This window comes from Notolabrus celidotus, chromosome 5, assembly GCF_009762535.1.
Source record: "Notolabrus celidotus isolate fNotCel1 chromosome 5, fNotCel1.pri, whole genome shotgun sequence".
Lineage (NCBI taxonomy): Eukaryota > Metazoa > Chordata > Actinopteri > Labriformes > Labridae > Notolabrus > Notolabrus celidotus.
This window is the reverse complement of record NC_048276.1, coordinates 9,569,259-9,595,994: the sequence shown is the minus strand read 5'-3', so window position 1 is coordinate 9,595,994 and position 26,736 is coordinate 9,569,259. Positions and strand designations below refer to the sequence as shown.

At 39.5% G+C, this 26,736-nt stretch overlaps 1 protein-coding gene across 1 annotated transcript; it reads left to right on the top strand.

Moving 5' to 3' along the window:
• Nucleotides 1–1,834: 1,834 nt before the first annotated feature.
• On the top strand, nt 1,835–23,349 carry slc7a1a (solute carrier family 7 member 1a). The gene is made up of 13 exons (XM_034682819.1): nt 1,835–1,973; nt 10,307–10,544; nt 10,633–10,815; nt 10,915–11,073; nt 11,187–11,364; nt 11,471–11,604; nt 14,590–14,812; nt 16,865–17,001; nt 18,658–18,760; nt 19,232–19,437; nt 19,546–19,697; nt 19,793–19,901; nt 21,176–23,349. Exons 1-13 carry the CDS (start codon nt 1,950–1,952, stop codon nt 21,349–21,351), a joined length of 2,022 nt encoding a protein of 673 aa, XP_034538710.1. The 5' UTR covers nt 1,835–1,949; the 3' UTR covers nt 21,352–23,349.
• Nucleotides 23,350–26,736: the final 3,387 nt, after the last annotated feature.

Below are 26,736 nucleotides of genomic sequence, written 5' to 3'. Positions count from 1 at the left end.
TCATAAAGTAGCAGCAGATCAGCAATGTATTTTGGGCCTAAACCATTCATTGCTTTATAACCATCAGCCGGATTTTAAAGTTTATTCTCTGACAGACAGGAAGCCAGTGTAGAGATCTAAGAACTGGAGTAATGTGGTCTACTTTTTTGGTCCTTGTTAGGACTCGAGCAGCAGCATTCTGTATGAGCTGCAGCCGTCTGATGGACTTTTTAGGGAGTCCTGTAAAGACCCCGTTACAGTAGTCTCGCAGGGTTCCCACTCTTTTCCAGAGATCATTTTCCAGGACATTTCAAGGACATTTTCAGTGAAGATCAAGCTGGTGTGACAATCTAAATTTAGTTCCTAATTTAGTTCCTAAATAGTCTAATATGTACCTCTCAGTGGAAGTCTACATTGAAAGTCTATGGCTATCTATGAAATCATCTCTTAGATGCTTAAAAATTATGGCAAATTGATTATAGAATAATGCAACCACAGATGTACAGCACCTTATTAGTGCAACCAAGTAACAATGATGGGCAACTCTCATCTCAGCTTTCTCTTTTCTCAAAAAATATAAAATTAGCTAAGTAAAAAACAAAAGAGCCTGCAAAGGAATCTGGAAGCTGCCTTACTGAAATAAATAAATAATAATAATAATCAGAGGATCAGTGCATAAATTGACCTAAATAGAACTAAATGACAAAAATTGCCACAAATGTTGAATGGGGATGTGTTTTTTTTAACCTTGTCAAGTCGCACGCAGTCATGTTGGAATAATTTTCCAGGACAATCTGGGATTTTCCAGGACATTTTACTTGTTCTCCAATTTTCCAGGTGTTTTCCAGTACTGGAAAACCGGTCAACTATTTTCCAGTTTTTCCAGGACGTGTGGGAACCCTGTCTAGTCTGCTAAAGATAAATGCATGGACCAGTTTTTCTGCATCCTGCTGAGACATAAGTCCTTTAATCCTTGATATATTCTTAAGGTGATAATAGGCTGACTTTGTAATTGTCTTAATGTGGCTGCTGAAATTAAGGTCTGAGACTAAGACTACACCAAGGTTTCTGGCTTGGTTTGAACATCTCATCTGTGCAGATTGGAGCTGAGCAGTAACCTTTAACCTTTCTTCCTTGGCTCCAAGAACAATCATTTCAGTTTTTTCTTTGTTTAACTGCAGAAAGTTCTGGCTTGTCCAGTCATTGATTTGTTCAATGCAAGAGGGACAATCTACAAATGACACCCATTGTATTTCAAATTAAGAAAACATTTCAGGTCATTTTAAAGGGTTGCCATCAATGTTTGGACTCTGATTTTTATATTTCTTTGACTAAATCTTGCTGTAATGGAGCACCACTGCACTATTATCATATTATTTTAGCCTGTACATATTAGTCATGCCTATTTGTTGTTCTTTTGTATTTATAGCTGATGTTATTGTTATTACATTTTTTATTTTTTATTTTGTATGTCTTATTCTTATGCCTTGTACAAAGAGAGCACAGTTTACCAAGTCAAATTCCTTGTGTGTTCAAGCATACCTGGCCAATAAAGCTGATTCTGATTCTGGTTCTTCACTTAAGCAGTTTCAAGTTCTCCAAAACTAATGTATGCCCCTCCTCTCTTGGCAGAGTTGTTGATATGAATGAACCCTCCTGAATTTGGTTTTAATTTCGTCAGATTTTACATGTGCTCCTGTATCACCACTGACGGCTATAGCCCCCATGGCTATTGCGCAACTGGTGGTAATGTTAATGAGCAGGCGGGGCTGCTTGTTTGCTTCTGTGCCCCCTCCTCCAACTGAGCGCGTTAAACCGAGCAACCCGAAACCTTAAAATTCCTCCACACTACCTGCATACACAGACTCACAACCTTGCTGAACTTAGTGTTCCAACGAACTTTGAATTTCTACCATTTCAACTCTTTGACCTCCTGTGGATTTTTTGTTCCTCTTTTGGATCACTGCTTCATGCGCTCCCGACGGACTCATAAGGTAGAACTACTCATTCAACACTGTACTATGCTTCGAAACCGCATGTACCAAAATGATTATGTAATTGCTAACTTTCGCTGTGAACCCCAGGCTACAAAGTTTTGAGGTTACACTTAAAAACCAGAGCGCAGTTGGAACCGCATTGCCGTGCGTAAAGTTGAATGGGTGCTTTAAACCGCATGCTCCTTTCGCTCAGACCCCATTTTAACTCTTTCGCTGTTAAGTGCTTCTGTTTCCTGCGGATGCAACTCTTAAAATAGTAAACTCAATGTCACTGTGTTGCATGATCTTGCCACTTGAACCTCAGCACTGTACATAGCCTAACAGTTCAGTTATGATCTGCTGCATGTGCTTGAAATCCATTGTTTGTGACAGTGATCTAATGTAACATGAGAGAGGAGGAGATCCCTCTTTCACTATGTCAGGAGTTTTGAAGTATCCAAGGGGCTGATGAATATGATGTGGGGAAGTTTGTGACTGCTCTCTGGGCTGGAATGAAAGCAGCAAGTGTTCCCACATCGTAAACACGTAGAACAAGAAGCAGCCACAATCAAAGCAGCAGAAACCCAGTGAAAACCCCTTGAGGAAAAACATTAAGTCATACTGAAGTGTGAAGAACCCCCCTTCCAAAGTCAAATGACTGCTGTAAAGATGCATGCAAACCTAACACATTCAAAACTGAGGCAATGTTTTGAAGAGTGCTATCCTAAGTGCTGCCTTTGGAGTAGAAAATAAAAGTGTCATCCATTTCAGTGGAGCACACTTTCAAGCAGAACAACGTCCATCACACATGTTATACAATCTTTGCTTTGACTCAGTTTGATGGACAGGTTCATGGCTGCAAGTTGTAACTCATCCTGCCACATGGGAGTTTGATGCCCCTGAAAGCAGCTGATAGCAGTAAAAGAGAAAGGTCACTAAGCATGTTCTGGAAATGCAAAACGGCACTGCATCCCACTTCATTTCTAAACCTCTGATTTGACCAGATTTTAAGTATGATTCAGCGTCAACTCCTGACCTTTCACATCCTGGTGGCAACAGTTCTAGTCAGTCTAACTTTAGCTGCTCTTAAAAGTGGGTCACTAGTGGGCTGACTTGCTGACTGCACTTCTGTATGTAGCCTATACAAATGCACTGAAGGGTTTGCGTGGAAGCTTTCCAGGTTCACTGAGATTCTGGAGAAGACTTCAGCGTGCTGAGGCTTCAAATTTCCTTTTTCCCTTGCAGCTCCAGGCTGAACGTTTTGCGGCCCATACGCTGAATAATACCAGCATAAACTGCTATTACTCAGAGCAGGACAGTGTAGCCTTTGTTTAGGAGAGGAAAGTAGTCACATGTGGTTTTCTTTTTTTCTTTTTGAGAATTTTTGAAATCTTGATTTGCCCAAAATGTTGCCCAAGGGGGCGCAGTTGCAGTAAATAGATTGCAGAGTGTAAATAATCAACCACATGGAAATTAAGATGTTGGGTAATAGTGATAAATACATTGTTTACTATAACTTGCAGAAGATCAAACAGTTCTGAGAAATGTGTGTTTTAAATGGACAGTTAAATTAGAAGAAGCTTACTTAACATTTTTCTAAGAAGACGTTTATAGACATCCTCTCAACCCACTTCTAAAAGATGCTTCTGTAGAAAAGCAGAACTGAGGAAAAGTCTCCTTGAATACATTTTTAAAGCCTCTTTCACACATGCATCAAAAAAAAATATTGTGGAAGTTTCAGAAGCTCTTCCTCTGGCTGTGGTGGATGTGCATGGAGGGGGTCTTGGGAAGCAGGACATGACATCAGAAGCATGTTTGCAAAAGCCACAGTTAAATGCCTGGGACATGTTAGCAGATGAAGCAGACCGATAAAGCAGACATTTTTGCTGTCCTGGACTTGAAATTGATTCTTCAACCTTGAATGTTGAAAAAGGAAAATTCAAGATAAAGACGGGGTGAAAATTTTGGCTGTTTGCATTCACACATGCAGCCCATCCTGCAAATTTCATAAACTTTTAAGGATTTTTCTGCGTTTCTAAATACAGCTTATCATAAAAACAAAAGGGGAGCTCAGACTAACTAAACCTTCCTAAGATGCACGACTACACAGAAGCTATTTACAAGGTAAAGAAGTCAGCTCACGAAATAGCCTTTCACAACTTTTAATCTGGGAAAAGTAACGTACAATCTAGCAGCGCTAAAGTAGGCTTAGAGCTGAACTGGTCCGTTGCTAGTTTGGGTGCAACTTTGTCCAGATTAAAGTTGTGAAGGAACATTAGTGTGCTGACTTATTTACCTTTTAAATACAGCTAATGCCTCAAGTCTGTGCCTAGGATAAGAGGTTGAGATTAAAAAGTAATATATACTTATTGATTGTTAATGCTCTTGTATTACACAATGATCACCTTTTTTATTCCTGATGCACTGCTTCTTATTAAAGTTATTTTTGGCTGCCAAAGGATTTTGCCTGTTTCACAAACTCAATGACTTTTTGATTAAGTCTCCATGCTTGCCAAGTTCACAGTGACCCTGTGAGGTCAGCTCTAAACCATCACTGTCAGGGTTGCCGTCAAACAGCAAGGCATCCCTCTGTTTACATGTGCGGGCCAGGAGATAAAATCTGGGTGGCATCATGTATACACAATGGGTTACTGGAATGGGAACAAATGGAAACTGTCAACAAGTAATGCTCAACACTCTGCTGTTTGATGTAGTTCTTTCTCCTGAGTGACTCGAGTTAGACTTACAGAGGTTACATGTAGCAGAACCAAACGGCATCAAAAAAGAAGAAACCACAAAGCTTGGAACAGCACACCTTGTACTTGCTTTTTATTCCCCAGACGTACAGTAAAAATAAATGATGGAAGTAAACAAAAAGCCAAGACAGAAAGCTGCTTGTTTAGCTTCCACTGCTTTTTAGAGTGTGTGACTCAACAGAAAGAAATGTAAGTGGTGTCCACAAGGTACGCGTGTCCTGAAGCCAACTGGCTGTGCACTTCATCAGTGCGCTACCTTATAAATACAGTTATTTGTTGTACTGGAAACTGCTACTAGTATTCCTAAATGTCAAACAGTGTCACATTCATAGTCTACTTTCATTGGTTCCCAGAATCACACCCCCTTTTTTCCTGATCATCCACTCCCTCCTTCTGAAGAGTAATGCCCCTGCTTTCCTCACATCTCTTCTGTACAGCTCTGTTAAATCACTTTGAAACTGACAGTGGGCCGCTGAAAAGTGTGTCTCTATGTGTGCACAAAGTTAAGAAGGGATCAGGCTTTTTAAAGCCTTAAGTTTTCAGGGTTTTTGTGATATTAATCCCTTGCTTTAATTTCCAAAAACAGTTTCAGCACACTGAAATCCCCATCATGAGTTAATTCAATGTTATTGCCACTTCCCTGAACTCTCTGGGGTACATTTTGCCTGCTTTTGTAGATAAACTGGGTCACTATGACATTTTTACATCTATGCAGCTGCATCCCAGTGATTATGTAAGACAAAGACTTTCAGAGTCAATACTATATAAATACATTTATTCAAGTCGTCCCAGTCAGCCAACAGTTTTCTATATTTTGTCCGTGCTTGTGTGTGCATGTGAGTGTGCTGCTTGGAATAGCCACGCCATGTGATTCCTTCAGATTCTATTTCAGAACGGCAGCCGTCAAACCCGCTGCACTCCTCACAGCGGCTGGAGAATAGTTAAGAAACACATCTTTTGATCTCTCTTTCTGTCAAAGCCTTTTTTTTGCGCTCAGATCCACAGGTGACTGTTGGAGTCTTTAAGTAAGTACTTTGAGTCATTTCTTTCTCCACCATGCAGCAATACATTACTGCCAATTTGACATTGATTTGCAGGATTGACATTGTATGCAGCAACTTTACTTTAACAGCATGTAGTTCATCATGCTTCCCTTTTTGAAACCTTTCAGTTGTCAGGCTTCCTTCTGTTAAAGGTGTCACTATTTGGTCTGATGAGCTGGACTGTGACAGCATTTGTTTCAACAGTTGTTGCAAAACCCCTGTGCCCAGGTCAGGCCAGGGTCATGTGGCTCATGTCAGCTACTTTCTTTTGTTTTGATGTGTGTGCATGTGCGCATGTGTTCATCACTGCAAGCACTTTACGGTTGCTCAAGGATAGCTGAATATTATTTTCACTCTAAGCAAATCTTAATAAACTTCCAAACTGCACCGTAATGTAGCAAGCAAGGGATTATTGTAATCCACAACTCATTTATTCCACTGGAATAATAATAATATTATAAGCATGGGTTTAGCAGTCTTACTTTGCTGATGATGTAATGAACTATTTCTCCAACCGCCTTTTTTATTACAGTCTTTATTCAAAAGAAGAATAATGATGTGTATATATTGAAAAAATGTACATTTTCTTATGTATGTAGATATACATTTTTTAGAGTGTGGAATTAAAACACAAAAAACATTGTTGTTGCTCTGAGTTTAGATTTAGGGCTGATTTTAATGTGTCATTATGATCTCATGAGTTTATGAAATATTGCAGATTCTGTAAGAAATGTCAGATAAGCTAAATAAGCCATAGAATGTATGTAACAAATTCCTACAAAAACCCTGCACTGACATGCCAGAACATGACAAAGAGAGCCGGTTACAACTGCCCAAGATTACACATTTATTTTCACAGGTTTTAAAAATGCAACAAAAATCTCACATTTGAGATGTTTGAGCAAGCATCTTTTGTCCCTTTATCTTAACCCCCCCCCCCCCCCCCAAAAAATCTATCCATTATGTGCCAATCTACTTGTCACCATAGACTATATAAAATATGGACATAGTATCCGTGACATCACCCATCTGTTCCTGAGCGCTGTTTTGAAGCCAATTGATGGCGGCAGCCATATTGGAAATGTGGAACTCAACCAGGCAGAGTGTGACGTAAAGGGGCGGGGTTTGAGCCTCCTAGCCAACAGCTGTGTGTTCCCGTCCGGTAGTCAAGTAAGTCATGTCCTAATTTGGGCGAAAACTTGTAATCTTAATATCTTCTGTACCGTCGCCTTAGAAAAAAACTCACCCCCCAAACAGTGTGTGTCGATGGAGAAATTAGCTACGTAGAGCCAAGCCGTTTTTTGAACCAGGCTGTAAACATGTTTATTAATGCTGCAAAGATCGTCTTCTTTGAATGGGTGTCTATGTGTTTTCCGGTATTTCTGCAGCCAGCCTCAAGCAGATTAGTTTATAACACTTCTGCATGGGCTTCATAGTTTGAGACCGGAGGTTGCCGCTCGGTCAGAACATGACAAAGAGAGCCGGTTACATTGCCTAAAATTCCATTTTTATTTTCAAATGTAACAAAAATCTCACATTTGAGTTGTTTCTGCAAGCATCTTCTTTCCCTTTATCTTAACCCCCACCCCCACCCCGAAAAAATGCATCCATTATGTGTTGATCTACTTGTCACTCATTGGACATGTTTTCGCAGCTGTAAAAAGGCACATTATCACGCTGCAGGCTGCTGATGGTGGGCAGCGGTACAACAATAGCATACAAATAGAGAGCCTGCACTGGTGTAATTCTTTCCACCTCATATCTTAAGAACATTCAGTGAGCTTCACCGCTGACATGCAACACCAGTCATGATTAATGATACCGTGCAAACAATAGTGACCTCTACAACCCTATATGGCAGCCACAAGTGAGAGAGGCTCAATTTAATGCTCTCCTGAATATGTTATTGCATTTTCATGACAGTGGACAGCACGGTGCAAGAAGGAACCGCTGTAGTTCTTTGCTTAAGTGACTCATCTCTTGGTGATCACACAGTTATAAATCTGGAAAACAGGAAACTTCTCCCACTGCAGGTGTGATCTTTGTTTGTTTACTAGTGCTTTCTCTGCATGCTGGCATGGACACTAGCCCGGTTGGAAACTTGTATCTGAGCCTGAATGTTTTCTTGAAGGAAACGAGAGGCCACAAGGTTGTCACCTTAGCTTACCCTCAAGTGGAAGTTTCCATTAAGTGTGACAAGGCTGCAGTGCTGTCCACATGACCCTTCTTGGTGTGGGTTCTCTTGTCAGTGGGTTCTGGAGAGGTGGAAATGGGTCACAGTGTGAATGCTCCTGCATGTCACTCAATCAGATTTAGTTGATATGGCAGGAGAGACTCAACTGGACTTCTGCCAGACAAGCAGACTGACATCTTTAAACCCCCTCCTCTCTTCTTTCCTCAGTTTGATTTCTTCATCCGTTTTTTTTTCTTTCTTTTAAATATCAAGTATTCCCTCTCAGTATGTGAGCTCAGCACTGGGGAATGTGCATGAGACACTGGACAGACTACTGACCCCGAGACTCTTCTTAGCAATAATAAGAAGTCTTACAGCTGCGTTTGGCCTCCGGAGGGTACAGACAGTTTCAAAATACTTTCCTTCCCATCTTTGTTTACGAGCACGAACCACCGGGTGTTTTATTTTGGTTTGACATATCTGTGTGCTCTGAGCACTGAAAACAGTGATGGATTTTTCTTCCTCTTCTTGTTTGTGCTGTATATGACCCTCCGTAGAGGTAAGTGTTAACACTGGTAGGTTTTGTTTCCTCTGCTGTGTGTGGGAGTATCCTCAACAAAGTGATGAGTCTCCACGGCATGCTTCAAGAGAGTGTTTCTGTGTCATGAGTTATGATTCTCTCTGTTGGTGTTGAACAGTCTGTTCAAGGCCCTGCCTCCTCTCCTGTGAGTTGTTGTGTTATGTAACATATGTCTGTGACATGAATAAGATGGATTATCCCTATAGGCTCTGGGTTTTTTGGCTAGCAGTCACACATTGTGGATTTCAGTTGAGTTATGCAACACCCAAGGAAACTGTTCTACTTACTAAAAGTTTGTGGGGGACAAGTGAACCCTCTTCTCAAAATGTGTAGCACTGAACTGCTGAGTTTATTCATGCCACTTCCATTGTCGCCTTGCAGACTTCTGCACAAACACAAGTTGCATGATACGGACTACTTTTGGTTTATTTTGTATTTGTTAAACAAATAACTTAATCAGTTTCTCTAGTAATAATATGAAGGTGGACGCCTGATTAATGCAGCATCTTGAAGCCGATACTAATATGAGTTTTAAAGCTGATTTTTAAAAAAGTTGAATACAAATATGCCTTTTTTCTTAATTATTTTTCACCTAGTGACAATTGTAAAATCGCACAGCGTAAGACCTCAAATGTGGAACACACTAGTAATGGAAATAAAATGGACACAAGAAATAAAGATCTTTAAATCAAAAGTGTTAAAGTGTGGCTAAAGCAAAATCAGAGATGTGAGAGTTTTAACTCTTCTGTATATATGTTATGTAACCTTGATACAAATATTCCCCCTCTGGTCTTCTTTTATTTTTTCTACAATAGTTAAAGTATGCATTTTAATCTATATAATCTTGATATCTTCATTTCTTATTTTAACATACTAAAAGCCTAACTAGGGACAGGAGTTGGAAACTAGCAATAGATATAATCTCTATATGTGAAGCATCAGTTACTACAGCTGTTTGTAACAGGCAGAAGTTCTACTATGTAATTTGCATTGTCCCTATCAAATAAACTATAAGAATAAATAACACATTTAGCATTAATATGAACATGAAAGGCTGCTTTCTGGAACATGAACTGCTTTTAAGCTAACGCAAGGAGTTTTCTAACTGGTTATTAAACAGACTGAAAACAATACTGATGTTTTTATGTAATAAGATAAGATAAGATATTACTTTATTGGTCCCCAGGGGGGGAAATTCAGTTGTTGCAGCAACCCAGACATAAGTATTATCTACAAAAGCAAACCAAACCATATATGAGAAGAATATTTCCATAATTAGTTTTTAATGCTTTCTACTTCTGCCACTGTGTAAGTATCAGACAGAGCAATTTTCCAAAAGCAGCTTTAATGACAATTTTCTTCTTTTTTTTTGGACATTTTTGCCCAAAATGTGGGGAGTAGAGAGTGGGGGATGACATGCAGCACATTGCTTGGAGTTGAACCAGCAACTGCTGCGACGAGGACTATAGCCTCTGTATGGGGCACACGCTTAAACCACTAGGTCAACAGCACCCTGAAGACAATTTTCAAAATTTGAGATTTGATCACTTAAAGACAGCAGGAAGATTATTTTGTTTGTGAACTTATTTACACGTGTACAGGACTGAAATAGCAAAGACAAATCACTTTGTTCTTTGGAGCTGCCAAGATAAACACAACATTTAAAGAATTTAAAGAACTTAACTCCCTGGAGGTAACAGTAAGCATGAGATACTTTATATCACTGTCCTTTATTTTGTCTCCTCTTTACCTCCCATCAGGGTGTCTGTGACATCTCCCCCTCTCCCCTGTGAACTCAGAACCCTAGACGTTCTTCTCCCCCTCCCCTCCCTGAAGCCAGACTGACATCCATGGCGCTGCAGAAGCTTGTGGGATTTGGGAAGCAGCTGCTGAGAGTAAAGGTGGTGAACTGTAACTCAGACGACTCCCGTCTGTCCAGATGCCTAAACACGTTTGACCTGGTGGCCCTGGGCGTGGGCAGCACGCTGGGCGCTGGTGTCTATGTGCTGGCTGGTGCTGTTGCACGAGAGAATTCCGGTGAGTTAAAGCTACGGGACATGATTAAAAGACATCCCACGTAATAGCTTTAACGCCCTTAATTATATTATACTTCTGTCCCCCACAGGTCCTGCTATCGTGTTGTCTTTCCTGATAGCAGCTCTAGCCTCGGTGTTGGCTGGCCTGTGTTATGCTGAGTTTGGAGCTCGCGTTCCCAAAACGGGCTCAGCTTATCTGTACTCCTATGTGACTGTGGGGGAACTCTGGGCCTTCATCACTGGATGGAACCTCATCCTCTCCTACATCATTGGTATGATGATAACATGATGCACATCTAAGTTTCCTGTAAAGAACAGAGCCAAAAGCTTGAACTGGAAAAGGCACCACCACTGTTTTTTCATCATCACAGGTACCTCCAGTGTGGCTCGTGCATGGAGCGCTACCTTCGATGAGTTGGTAGGAAAGCGCATAGAGATGTTTTGCAGAGAGTACATGTCCATGAAGGCACCGGGCATCTTAGCAGAGTACCCTGACATGTTTGCTGTCGTCATCATATTCACCCTCACAGGTAGGAACACTTCTTTCTTTCCTTTTCCCTCTTTGGTGTTATCATTTTTTAATGTCTTTACAACTCTTCGCCTCTTAAGATTTTAATTGTATACACCTCTGTGTGTCTTCAAGGTCTGCTGGCATTTGGAGTCAAAGAGTCAGCAATGGTAAATAAGGTCTTTACCTGTATCAACATCCTAGTCTTGTTGTTCATGGTGATCTCTGGGCTGGTAAAAGGTACTCTGAAGAACTGGCAGATTGACCCTGAAGAAATCCTACATGGCAATCATACCCATGATTCCAGCCTCAAGTAAGGCCTGCACATTCATATTCACTTCTCTCATGTATGTAATAACATACTGTCACATTTAGGTGAACAAGTGAGGAATCCATCTTCTTTTTTTTTTGCGTTTCAGTTTGACAGACATCTTACCAACCAAAGAGATTCTAGGAGATGGCGGTTTTATGCCGTTTGGTTTCACAGGCGTCTTGTCGGGAGCCGCTACCTGCTTCTACGCCTTCGTCGGATTTGACTGCATCGCCACCACAGGTCAGTATAAGTGAAACCACGAGGCTCTCACTTTGTTCTAAGCTTGTTCCAATTCTTGTATCCTTGCCACTGCCTCCTGGAAATGTTTAAGTTTCGAGGAGGGGGCTGTAACTGAAGCTGCAGCTGGGACTATTTCAAATCCTAGCTTGTTTAAACTTCCAGGAGTGTTACATAAGAGAGGCAGGGCAGGGCAGTTGAGTGCATTCAGCCTAATTTTGCCTTTCGGCAGAATGCCAAGTGCTGTTTTCAGGTTCGGGGTTTAAATCACGTTGTGAACTTTGCTTGTTCCCCACGTTTTTCACTATTGCGTAAATCTGCACCCTTGAATGGTCGACTCTCTACATGCATGTAGCTCTGTGTAAGCGATTCAAGCTTTCACGGATGTAATAAAAGGAAAGTTTCTTCAGCTAGAATGCTCTGTGGCCCCCTGGCTTTTCCCACCCCTCTCTTTCCTCAAATCTAATTGGCTAGTGGGAGGTTAACCCTGAATGATTGCTTGAGTTTAGCTTGTCGGGGCAAGTCTGTCACACACACTTTACGCCTGCCCAGAAGCCACTATATCATCTGTCTCTATGTGTGTGAGTGTTCTGGCTAACCCAGAGTTAAATTGGCATGAAGCCATAATCCCTTCCCCCTCTACATACACATGCATATATGCAGACATAGACACCCACCCACCCACAACCACACAACTAACGCCACTAATATGCATCTGACCCCAGACCTTACAATAATGTGAGCCAATCAGTGTCTGTCGCCTGTCATGGTTAGTGGTGAAAGAGAAGGTCCAGACAATGTTAAACTCACTCCATCATCACATTGTGATTTCACTGCAGAACAAGTTGTGAGTGTTTGCCTGAGGAGCGGTGTTGCGTAATCACCTGCAGCTGAATAGTTTGGTTTTTTAGGTCTTGTCGGCGCACAGGGAAAATAAGCTTCTTGTTTGATTTGTTGCAAAATACTACCAAAAAGTTGCTTAAGTGCATCTGTCTGCACGCTTTTCTACTTTTAATAGAGTTGAAAATTCAGAATCTTTCAAACCTTGAAATATGAATTGTAAGTTAAGAAGATTAGTGTGTTTAAAACTGGAAGATTTAAAAAATGAAATTACCTAATCCAAGGCTATTATTTACAGGGTCTGTGTAAGGACACCAGCGCATGAAACATTGTCTTTGTACTTCTGTATGACACAAAAGCACTTTGTTCTTATCTAGACTGTGTCTGAAACCATGGATTATTTTCATAATTGATTTATCTGCAGATTATATTTATGATTAATGAAGTAATCCTTTAATCTATACATTTCAGAGAGTTTTGAAAAATTCTGAACACAATTTCCTGGAGCTGTGAGTGACCTCAAATTGCTTCTGTGGTCAAATCAAAAGTTCAAAACCAAAGCTCTTTTTTTGGAATCACATGAATTCACAATAATACAGATTACACTTGTTATTTGTCATTCATGATGATCCACCTTCGGAATATTTTTTATTTTATCAGCATAGACTGTATAAAAAATTTATATAGAATCTGTGACATCACCGATCTGTTCCTTAAAAACTGTTTTTAAGCCAATCACCATAGGGTGCCATACTGGAAATACTGAACACAACCAAACTTTGTCCAAGCTAGTGTGAGGTATAGAGGCGGGCCTTTAGCCTAACAGCTACAGGGTGCCTGCCTGTCAATCAAGTCAGGAATGTCCTTATTTAGGTGAAACTTGTAGGTTTAATATCTTCAAAAATAAGGAGTTATAAAAGAAAATCACCCTCCTGTACAGTGTGTGCTGAAAGAGAAATGAGCAATTCAGACCTGAACTGTTTTTTTAACCAGGCTGTAAACATGTTTATCAAGCCTTCAAATATTTGAATTGGTGTGTATGTGGTTTCCAGTGTTTCTGGGTAAGCCTCAAGTGGACGCTTGATAAACTGCAGTTTTTAACACTTCCGCATGGGCTTCATATTCTAAGACCGGACGTTGCCGCTAGGTTATAAGACAGAACTCAAAGGAAACAAAAAAGAGCAATGACAGAAATTGGAGTGTCTGTTTCACAAAAAAAATAATAAATACATATACTTTGATACACGGAAGTATTAAAAAACAAAGCTGTTCATTTAAGAAAAGACAAAAAGCAGTAAAACATATATTTAAGAAGTCAAAACCTGAAGTCTGTCAAGTCAAGCTTTATTTATAAAGCACATTTAAAACAACCTCAGTTTACCAAAGTGCTGTACAGTTATTAAATACAATATAATAATACACAAATATAACAATAAGATAATAGTAAGAGCTTAATTTAGGAAATAAAAAGAGTAAAAAAGTAAAAAGCCAAGGATTCTTGCTTAGCTTGGACTGAACGCCAAGGAGAAAAGATGGGTTTTCAGTAGTGTTTTTAAAGTGCTCAACAGACAGTGCAGCTCTAACCTGGAAAGGTAGGCTGTTCCATAGCTTTGGGGCCACCACTGAGAAGGCTCTATCCCCACGAGTAGAGAGTCTGGACCGAGGTACTGCCAGGAGCAGCTGGTTTGATGACCTAAGTGCTCTGGAAGTACTGTGAGGCTGTAGAAGGACTGATAAATAAGACGGTGCCAGACCATTTATACACTTAAAAACAATTAATAAGACCTTGAACTGGATCCTAAAGTTTACAGGCAACCAGTGCAAAGATGCAAGGACAGGACTGATGTGATCCCGCCATTTCTTTCCAGTCAGCAGGCAGTCTGTAATTATAATATATGTAGATTTCTTTCTTTATCAGTCGTTTCTGGATCAAAGCGTGTATTTGTGATCCTCACTCTTGTATATGTGCAGAAAGCAGTTGATTGTGCCAGTACTGGGAAGGGAAGTTTGTGTCTTAAAACCATGGACTGGATAGTTTCTAAAAATCAATTCATGCTAATCAGAGATTCTAGAAGTAGTAAATAAGTGCTGTTCTCCTTGACTCCTCTTACCCATCTAAACTGCCTCTGTTAACTGTCTACATCCTAGGTGAAGAGGTGAAGAACCCCCAGAGAGCCATCCCTATCGGCATTGTATCGTCGCTTCTCATCTGCTTTGTAGCCTATTTTGGCGTCTCTGCTGCCCTCACCCTCATGATGCCGTACTACCTGCTCGACAGCAACAGCCCTCTGCCTGTAGCCTTCAATTATGTCGGCTGGGGAGGAGCTAAATATGCTGTAGCTGTAGGCTCTCTCTGTGCTCTGTCCACCAGGTAAGCAGTTACACATACCTTTATTGTTCTGCTATTAGATTTAAAAGCATGTGCATGTACCTCAGTTTTTACTGTGCTAGCACTGAAACATACACACACTTAGAGACGGTTCTGTTTGTGCGTGCGTGACTGTGCTATGGTATATTTGACTTGGGAAGGCATCTGAGCCCTGAACTAAAAATAAGAGCACTACCAAGAATATATGGTACAAACAGAGTAAGTATGAGATTATATAACACTAATGCATGTTATGCATTTCGCCACAGGCCACTGCAAGCTGCACTTTCACAATAACTACCCTCTTAGATGGTTTACGTTTTTCATGGATGAATTAATATATGGGTAATTTTTTTATTACAACATTTATACATAAGAGTAATAGATCTTTTAAATTGAATATTAGGTACACAATATTATAATGCCAGCAGTGTTGTACAGTTCTTGAGTCCAAGACTCAGTGTTGACTTGATCTTGATCACTGACGACTCAGACTTGGACTCCACTATTGACGGCAGTCTCTAAAGATGAAAAGGAAGACTTTAAATAATTTATTGTGAGGACTTATTTATTTACTTATTCATTTATTTGTATGTGGCCCTTATAATTATTTCAGTTTGGAGCCAGGGCTGGTGTGTGTTCACCTGTCTGTGTGTTTGCCTTACTCTGCTTTCAAAGGTTTCACAACAAATGTAAGCAATAGCAGAGCAATAAGTTTGATATGTAAAAGAAACACTCAAAAGTGGACGGCCTCAAACTTTAAATTTGATATCTTATAAATCTGAGACAGAGATGCTGAAGTGAACTATTGCTAGCTAGCGTATTTACAGTGGCTCAACCACTGGGTCCAAGATGTTTGTTGGGCTAAAATTCAAATTAACAGCGGGTGGGTTGCGTGAATCTTTGACTAAGTCACCTGAATGGATCCCAACACAAACAATCCTCAGGTAATGGGGACTCAACTTGAACTTGACTCAGGACTTGAGACTTAGCTTTGACTCAAGGTTTGGAGACTCAAATTCACCACTGAATGTGAGTTTAATGGGCATGAACAGCTGCATGCTTTCATATTAAGTCTCTTCACACAGCTAAGTATCTCCTTGCCATGACTGTTCTTTACTTTGCACAGTTTTTAGCATATAATGTCTTTTAAATGTGTTTGATGTTGACTGTATGATGTTCCTTGTATTTGTGAGCTCTGTTAACATGTTTCATGGCATTCTTGTGGGTGTAAGTGTGGATACTATATATCCTGGTCTTCCCCCCCTGGTAGCCTGCTGGGTGCTATGTTCCCTATGCCCCGTGTGATCTGGGCTATGGCCGAGGATGGGCTGCTTTTCAAGTTTATGGCCGTGATCAGCCCTCGCAACAAAACCCCAATAACTGCAACCCTCACCTCTGGCATAGGGGCAGGTGAGACACTAACACGCATGTTTCATAACAGCATCCATGTTCACTCAGGCTTCTTTTCATGCTACTGGGCCGAGCTGCACCAAGGTGCTTACAAAACCAACGGGCTGTTGAAAGGAGCATCATTAACTGTCTCTAATCCGTTCTTACATGTCTCACATGACAAGGTACCTTTTTGGTAGAAAGTCCAGGTTATACATGGTCACTCTTCTAACACGTGTCGGTGGTTATGTTATGTTCTATAATGGACTTTAGGGTTTTTCTACCTGCACGTTGGTGGCGTTATGATTAATAATAGATACCAAACTAAACTGCATGTTGAAGTAACACAAGGGTTTTATCTAAGAAGGGAGAGAACAGCATGTGGAGCACCATATATTTGCTTCTTAAGGGAGTGAGGACTTGCATGTTAACGTCAGAATATATTTCGTCAAGCATCACGCCCCCTGCAACTCGAGTACAGTCAGTCTTCCAGTCCTCCAACCCAAACCCAAACCTCCTATCTTGCCAGCTGTGTTTGTCTCCTGTTTCTAATCCTTCCTCTTTCCTCTCCCCTACTCACCTCCCTTCAATTCCTCCTTTCCCATTTGTTCCCTACCCCACACCTATAACTTTCTTCCCCATGTGATGTTTCCCTTCCCAAAGTCTGTTGGGTTCCATGTTCCCCCTACCCCGTATCATCTTTGCCATGGCTCGGGATGGCCTGCTCTTCTCCTTCTTGACCCGCGTCAGCGAGAGGAAATCCCCCATATCGTCCACTTTCACCGCTGGGGTTCTGTCTGGTAAGAAGAATAGGGGATATTAAAATTAAGGAGGGGAAAGGGATAAAAAAGGAGAAGGACGGTGAGAGGAAGATTAATGCGATCGGGCACAGATTCAGAGGGTGTAACTTTTGAGATGCTGTGTAGAAAATAAAGAACATGCAAAAAGTATGCTTAAATAATAGTAATAATAATAATTATTTTATTTGTTACAAAGTGCTTCACATGGGCAGAAAAATAAAACAGGCAGTCATAAAAACACACAGGTCAAGATAAAGAAATAAAACATATTTTAAAAGACATAAAATTCCCCTAAAAGAACTCTAAAGGAATCAAATTATTTTAAAATATATTTCTTAAGACGGTTAAAATAGAATTAAATTCAGATAAAATCAGGAAAGGCTCTGCGATAAAAGTATGTTTTAAGAAAGGACTTGAAGGAGCTCACAAATGAAGAGCATGAATTGCAGTATAAGCCTTGACATTTCTTTGGGCAGTTGACATTGCACACTAAAAATGAAAAAACCTTCAATAGAGAATAAGAAAGCTTTGCATTTTTTAGGTTGTAGCACCAACTCATAGAATCAAACAGCTTTGATTAAAGCTATGTACTGCTAAATGAAGCAAAGACCTGCTAACAGGCTGACAATGACAAAGCTACATTGCTGAAGTTTAGCAGACAAAATTGGTTCTATGCTAAACTTTATACTATATACATTATTTATGCTGATAAACAGCAGTTAGCCTATATTATTTCCACAAAAGGGCTAACACAATGCTATGTGAAGGTAAATAAAGCCAGCTAACAGGCTTGTTAATGTTAAGCAGATATATTCATCTTGTTATCCATCTTATTTTAGCTAATCAACAAGCTTCTCTTAAAGCTGCTGTTGGTAGGAATGGTGTAAAGAAAAGGTTACTTTTTTCCTGCTGGGTTTGGAGAAAAGGTCATAATGCCCATCGGTACTCATCGGTAAATGGAGTAATTTGAGATTTTCGTGAAATCTCTGTTTTCCAATGCCTTAGTATCAAGCAATGTTATTATTCCCCTCATTCCCGTTGTGACGGACCAATCATAGCTTATCTCCAATCCTCTGTCCTGATTGGTTAAGGGGCGGCCCCTACTACGTCCTTCGACTGGATATGAGTCCAGCACTACCATGACTGCACACGCCGATCTTTGTTGGGGGGCTAAGAGGAAATCTGGTTTGGAGGGATAGTGTTGACATTGGAAGTCCCTCTCTCTGAACAGATGTTTACTCTGTGGCTACCAACAGCAGCTTTAAGACCAAATGTCGTGTTGTAGCATTTGCTTTCCTTGTATTTATTATTTCCTAGGTAACATTTTATGAAGTGTTAGCAAAATCTACTGCTATGCAAGCAACTCGTCAATGAATGGCAGTTTGGGGTTAATGCTTTAAAAATGCTCCAACATGCTCATACTGCCTTTTTTTTGTTTGCTTATATTTAGCAAATACATTGTTAGTATTAGAACAACGTCAGCTAAGTGTGTTAGCAAGTTAGTGCATCTAAAAAGGAAGAAAAGGACATAGCTGAATAACTCCAAAACATGGAATATCAAAAACACACATTTTGTATGGTAACAAAGGTTCTCATGAAAAACAAGTGTTCATTCATCTAACTCTTCATCTTTTCTGTTTTACTTTTTTTTTTAAGCTATCATGGCATTTTTGTTCGAGCTGAAGGACCTGGTGGACCTGATGTCGATAGGGACGCTGCTGGCCTACACCCTGGTGGCTGCTTGTGTCCTCGTACTGAGGTCAGTGAGAGGACATACATTTCATACATTTTAACAAGATTTTAAAAGGTAATGATTGCACTTGAACTTGACATCTCAGTGGCCTGCAGTCAGAGAAGCAGAGTAATTTTGAAATGTTGGAGTTGGTCCAGCTTGGGGATGAAATCCAATTTGATCACCGACCTTCTGCTACATGCAAATTCTTTTTTCAGCAAATATTCATACTCACATGCAGAAGGCAGTGTCATAACCTGCTAATTAAATATTACACAGATTATATCTGTTTTGAATTGTTGATGATGCAACAAAAACACTGCAAACTTAGCAGCATTACTAACATTATTCTCAAACTTATTTTTGTGCCCTGGTCCTGGAATACAATCTCCTGATCACTGCATCACCAATGGGACTTCAAACTATTTTAAGTGATGTAATTACAGACTTGAACAGACTGGAAAAACAGCTTGGTGTGTGGTTGTTTAATCCCTTCAGATACCAACCCGAGCAGCCCAGTCAGGTGTATGAGATGGCCTGCACCCAAGACGAAGGGGAGATGAGCGACGGCATCAGTGTCCCCAGTATGGGCATCCTGCCCGGTATGGAAGAGAGGTTCAGCTTCAAGACCCTCCTGTTCCCAGATCACCATGAACCATCAGCGCTGTCAGGCTTCAGTGTCAACATCTGTGCCTCTGTGATGGGTAGGTGATAAAGTACAGTTTGGTTTGAACTTTGACAAGAGTGTTAAGTAGTTTTAAATGAGACTGCTGCATATATAAAATAATAGATTTATAAATGTGCCTCTGCAGGAACATTGATCCTTGCATTCAGTGTACTGGCAGTGCAGGGCGGCACTGCTCCCTGGAACATTGTCTGCCTCAGTTTCATCTTCATGGTGTGCCTCGTCCTCACCTTCATCATCTGGAGGCAGCCAGAGAGCAAGACAAAACTTTCCTTCAAGGTTTGATCCCTAAAGCTCACTTTGTGTAAGATGTTTTGCAGTAAATCCACAGCTTGCATCTTTTTCAACACTACTCTGCATTTCTCTGTCTTTAGGTTCCACTGCTACCCTTCCTTCCAGTGATCAGCATGTTTGTTAATGTTTACCTGATGATGCAGCTGGACAGAGGCACTTGGATACGCTTTTCCATCTGGATGGCTATAGGTCGGTAGATACCATATCTGTCATCATAATTTCCTCTCTGGGGTTTAAACTGGCGTACTGCTTTCTGAAATTGTACAGATCCTTTGAAGGAGGACTGTCTGCAGTTACAGCACTGTTGTTTCTCCCTTTTTTATATGACAGTAGTTTCTTGCCATTAAAAAGTAACTTTAATGTAGATTTTCAGGCGAGTCCTGTTGATAAATACCTGTTCGCCATTTTGAGTTGTGCTTGTAAAAAAGCCATTACGAGGCACTGGTTGCTTCCTGAACCTCCCACAATACAGGAGTAGATTAGTATAGTAAATGATATCTATGTTATGGAAAGGATTACTTTCTGTTTACGACTTCAGGACTCAACTCAACTCAACTCAACTTTATTTATATATCACCTTTCATACATATAAACATGCAGCCCAAAGGGCTTCACAGAATAACAGAGAGACAAAAAACAACAGCAATGGTAAAATTATAAAAGGCATGATTAGAAAAAAGAAATACTTAAAAAATAAAAGAAAATCAACACAGTAAAATTAATAAATTAAGTAAGAGTGGAAAGAAAAGGTAGAGTTAACAAGATCAGGTGAATACAATAAATAAATAAGATAAATAAATACATGTTAAAACAATGGTTTAGATACTAATAATTAAAAGAATAAAAAGAATAATAAAAAGAATAATAATAATGCAGTCTAGGGCTATAGTAAACTACTCCAAATTATAAGCTAGATTAAAAATGTAAGTCTTAAGTTTAAGAAGGATGTCTTTATTAAACTCTGGACCAAGTGGACTAAGTATGTAAAACCCCTACAGACAAATTTTGTGGATGATACCATTCAAGGACCCGGTGATGCTGTCTTATCTTAGCTAATTACATGTTTTTTTGTTTTTTAGTCTGATTTTATGTCACTTATCTCTCCCTGAAATGATTCTGGCTCACTCTAGTGTTTGCATATCATCTCCCCCATGTTGTATTTAGTTCTAGTAATCTTTAAAAACCGAGGACTGCAGAGGAAATGAACATTATTCTCTCTTTTGTATGTCAATGCTCTGTATAACAAACTGCTGTCCAATAACAAAAATAAAGAATTTCTAAAAAAGAAAAGTAACTTTAAACATTTCAGACTATCAAGCTCAAGACGACAGCTGCTTTGCCTGATACTCCACCAGAGGACAAACTAAATGGATAACTTGCATCAAGCTAGCTCCAGTCTACTGACACAAAAGCAGACCCAAGGTTCAAAAAGTTAATGTAATGATTTTGTTCTGCTGTTTCAGGTTTAGTGATCTACTTCTGCTACGGCATCCATCACAGCAACGAGGGCAACACAGCCCGCTCGTCTCCAGAAACAGATCTGGACGTGGACCAAGAATTAGAGGCCCCGTCACCAGAAAAAGAGGCGTTCCTACACTACGGAATCGAAGCCGGGGAAGAGGACGATGGAGAACTGTAGGACACTTCAGAATATGCTGCTTACATTTCAACCTGCCCTGACGCCAGTCTGTCTGTGTAAGACTATTTTTGACAGGACAACTTCCAGTCCCTCACTGGTTGTACCTCCATTTGAAGGAAGTATTGCTGAAGAACCTTGACCTGAAATCCAGAAACCTGCGACTTCCTCCCTCGACTGCCGGGCAGAACAACAGGATTTCTGGAGTCATAATTGACATGTTCTGTTACCTCAGTATGTTGTAATGGGTTTGTTACCCCCTTTTGCTTGGCCTTGAGCTTCAGCTGCTTGTTATCTAGCGCCGGCTAACTGTTGGGGCAGGGCTCATGTTGAACACATGAATCATGTCTGTGTTTCAGAGAGGTTCTGGGAGATAACAATATTTGTTCCCCCCCACGATGAGTCTCAGTTATTTCTCTGGAGAGTGTCTGAGTTCCGCTCATGGCAGAAGGACTGTGCACATGTGGTAACAGCTTTTGTCTGGGCGCCAGAGGGTTCAGCAGTAATACACTTCTCTTTTTGTTACATGTAAATATCTGCAGAATTCTAAAAAAACAGATGAAAAAGTAAGAATTGAATACAGAGTGGTACATTCTGCTAAATCTTTTTCCAATTATTGTGCAACGTAATATTGAAATGCTCCTCCGACAGTCTGACAAGTGAGTACTTTCACAATCCACTGCATCACACGTGGCGTGTTAATAATATAATTTCCCTTGTTGACGAGCAGAAAAGGCTGGTGGGCCAATGGCTGCACATGTGAGTGGGCCAAAAGGAAACTGTAGCTTACAGTTTCCATGAGTCCAAAAGATTGTATTAATACCATCTGAGGTCTATGGCTTTACTTGCAAAAGAGAAGCTTGGGGTCCTATTGTGTTACACCCTTAACAAGGGGCAGTTTTGGTAACTATAAGCTGTGGATTTGCCTTCAAATTATGATGCAGAAACTGCTGTACCAATACAATGAACCATAATAAAAAACACTAAATCCTGTTGGACTTTGAGAAGCAGGAAGAGATACTGTCTAAAGCTTACCATGAAGATTCTCATCCATCAAAACATAAAAACAATTCAATTAAATTAAGGGACACCTGATTTATCATCTTTTTCATATCCAGTGATATTTTTAAAATAACGTTCTCTTACTTGAGATATCTGACGCCCTTGGTAGAGAAAAGGAATCTTAAATATGAACTGGGATTCATGCTGAACATTAGTTGAGGACATTGACAGCTGATGAATGACAGTGTCACTTTAGATGACAGTTGATTTTTCACAGTGCTGGCTGCTGTGTGTCTTTTACATCTGTGGCTTGTAATAGAATTTTCTTTTTTCAAAAATAAATTTGGATGAGTGTTTTTGTTCTAAATTTTCATTATAGGCCTACCCTTTGTAATGTCTATTAGTGTTCTGACATATCCTGACATATTGTAATTTTTCTACTATTGAGATTAAGAATCTGAATCAGCCAACATTTTCAAGAAGACAAGTCCATGAATGGTTTTGCAGAGCTTAACCACATACAATCATTTATGTTATTGATTTTCATTGAAAATGAGAAAGCACAACGTTTTTTCTCCTGACTTGATAAACCCCACAAGAATACGTATTACGCTGCACCCCATAACAGACTCAGTAAGAACGGCAACAGCAAAACAGATTACCTTACTTGTTTTGTGCATCCCTCTTTTTTGTCTACACCTCGTACCTACACTACCCACAATGCACCTTTATTTCATACATTCACTTTTCCTGCCAGTTTCAGGAGCAAAATAACGAGCCTCCCATAGGATTAGTAACCTCACTTTATTCAAGATTCATCTTGATTCTTCGGCTAACACAATTAACATCTCTAGATGATTTGTCAGATTCACACAGCTTCCTCCAGATCCTTTAATTCATCCATGCTAAGCTGATGAATAAAATCTGTTTATAGGTAAACCTATATTTTCATTAATGGTAGTGTGTGTAATCAAGCTTGTGTATATAATATTGTTTATATTTCTCAGTAAATTATTTTATAAATTGTAGAATGGGCTTTTACTGAGTTGGCTTGTTTGTGTCTGATTTGGGCTCTGTTATCGTGTTTACATATTCTGTTAATGCTCAGGTTTGGCAAAATCGCTGCTTTCACCTAATACTTATCAGTGTCCTTAGTGACATCAAGTCAGTTCATAAAACTAGAGACATGTTCTCATCTCTGTAGCAGTGGCGGAGCCACACAGTTTTGACTTGGGTGGCCAAACTGGGGCACTGACTGTTGAAGGGTTGGCCAGGCGTGGAAAACATTAAGAGCTTACCCCAAACCTAGGCGGGTTACTTCCACTAATCACATCGACTTTAACTTCTTGTTATAAAATAATTTAACAAATGTTACATTTTTGTAGATTTCTAACGTTAACATTAAAAATGTAACACGACAGAGTGTCAAAATTTATATCTGCTGAACTGAGCTCTTTAAGGACTCAAAATGAAGATGATTGCCCAAAGTCAAAGCATCAACAAAAACAATATTCAAATCCACAGAAACTACTGTCTCTGCAGCTTGCTGAAACACAATAGCTGATTTGAAAATAAGTAATGCCTCTGACATGGAAAATAGCCAATCATGTTTAAGAATTTCAAGGTGGCCACAGGGGTGGCCAATCAGTTTTCAGAGGTGGCCATGGCCACCCCTGGCCAACCCCTGGCTCCGCCACTGCTCTGTAGTACAACCATGTTTCCCTGGGCTCCTAGAGTACTCCTACCTTTTACAGAAGAAGTTAAAAAACAAGAAATTAAGCATTTCATCAACCATGCATGTCATTTTACGATGTTGTTCTGCTCACACAACACATTAACATGCTTTGCTGAATTGTTATACTGCATAAATCAAAATAGCAGTCCTCTGTTTTTTATTGCAAAAAAAAGAAACCCTGCAAAAATATAGTTCAACTGATTTCTATTGTGTTTTTGTTTCAAGTGTCCATGGTAAAAATCATTAATTATTTCTTATTGAAATTTACAGAATAAATGGTTTTTATCATAAAGGAATTCATTTGTTTTTGGAAATCTGTAATCTGGCATAATCATTATCTATAATCTGACATGTCATACAAAATCATGTTGTTGACTCATTAAAAAGTATTACATGATTACATACAGATGAAGATATTAAAAATATTCTTCTACCTTACTCCTGTGAAACTACTTCAGAATTTTAGCTTTACTGCAACGCAGTGTGTATCAAGTATTTTGAAATCCATCTCCAAGCAGTGTTAATGACCGTCTGCCTCATTTTTATATCATTTTTGTATCTTTTTGCTGTGATTACATCCCTTTGTCAGACTTGTTCTTTTCTTTTTTCTTTTCCTGGTTGTTGTCTGATTTGATTGTGTTTGTAACCATGTGAAAATATCAGCAAGCACAAAACATTCATTTACTTTCAAGTCACTGAACGTCTCTCTTTTAGTTATCAATCTCTGTCACTCACTTTACCATCACTCAGAATATCTCTCAGTCTGAATAAGCATTATTTCCTTTAGGCTGCATTTACGCACAAAACTGCATTAAAAAATATTTGACTTTGATGACATGCAAGCATGGTTTTTAAGTTAAATGTGCAGTGTGGTTTGGGCCTTCAGTTTCTGCATAATGGCTAAAAAAAAATAACAAGGTTCAGTTAGTTTCTGTAAGTCTTAAGATTTCATAACACTTTCAAGAAGATTGCTCAGTTTTTTCCTCGCTTACTAAAAGATATATGATAAAAACTAGCTATCACAAGGATAACTGATACAATAAATCCTAAGGCAATAAGATGAAACTTAAAGCTTCAAGAGGTTAGCCCTGTGTTGTTGTATTGTTTCCTGTAGCCTGTAAATGCTTATGAATGAAGATTATGAGTTCCCTGTTAAAATGCAAAACAGTTATGGTATCTTTAACCCTCCTATTATCCTTGGGGTCAATTGGACCCCATTCAACGTTTAACGTCCTCTAAATTAATGATCAACATCATTTTTTAGCCTTCATAATTCATGACTTTTCCTAATTTAACGGGGACAATGTAACAGGACAACAGGGAACTCATAAAATTAAAATCTTGATATGTTCCAATTACGCATCAGTGTTCATTGGGGTCAATTTGACCCCAGGCTGTTTTAGCTGTATAAAACATAAGAAATATCAACATTTTATACTCATTTGTTTTAGATGTTTTGGATGATATTGAGGTCACTATAACATACAATTCTATAACCTAAAATAGCCTCCCTCTGCTTTAGAGCTCTAACCTAACGTAACCATACCTGGGACAGGAGCTGGGATCGAACCGCCAACTTTCAGATTTAGCAGACGCTTTTATCCAAAGCGGCGTACATACGAGAACAAGAACAACACAAGCAAATATCAAGACAAGAGGAAACAAGCTCAGTAAGAGTAACAAAGTGCTTCAAGTCAATTTGTGTGCAGGGACTGCCAAGCAGTGTAAAGGCAATGCACAAAAGTGAATAAGGATTTTTTTATTTTTTTTTAAAATAAAATAAGGAACATCTACAATGAAGCAACCAAACCATTTAAGACCTTCCATTATCATCATCATCAACAATTAACACCATCACAATAATGACCAAAGTACCAAGTGCTGGGTCACTCAAGAGCTGAACACAGATTCCCAGAGTAGAGCAGGACAGTGCGAGTCAACTGTAGCTGGAAGACATGATCACAGATTATATTAGATATAATATTTCCAGCCACCATGTCTCTAAAGACATTCAATGATGTGTCCTGTGTCATACATTTTGATAACATAGAAGCAAGGCAGGGCTGACAAGAGCATGACAAACTTGCAGCAGTTTGGTGTTCTGCTTTTATAAATAAAGTCCTTCTAAATGCTTTAAATCATGTTTAGGCTTGAAATATATTTTATTTAAAGGGGTATCTAGGTAGTCAACAAAGAAACTTAAAGTACCTGACATATAAACCTGGGCAACAATCAGTTTCTGGAGGTTTAAATTGCTGGGGTCAAATTGATCACAATGATAAAAGATGTTACTACATTTGAGGGTAACAGGAGGGTTAAATTAGAAGGTTCTTCCATTTGGCGCCATCTGCTGGTGATATAAAGTAACTTTGCAAATTAGGATATACATATTTAAATATATAAATAAAGGTTTCTCAAAAGCAAAAAATGAATTGTATCTAAATTAATCTAGCCGTATCGTGTTTATTCTAACATGCAGCTGAACAGGTTGCTAAACATGCCTATCCTCCCTGTTTTTCCTATTTGTGAATTTCCGTTGCAGTCACTGTATGTTTAATGCTTTTATCTTGTAAATGAAACAAGCTTCTCTTCTCCTCTCTCTCTGCTATGTGTGATTTTAACACTTATCTCATAGCATAACCAGGCTCCTT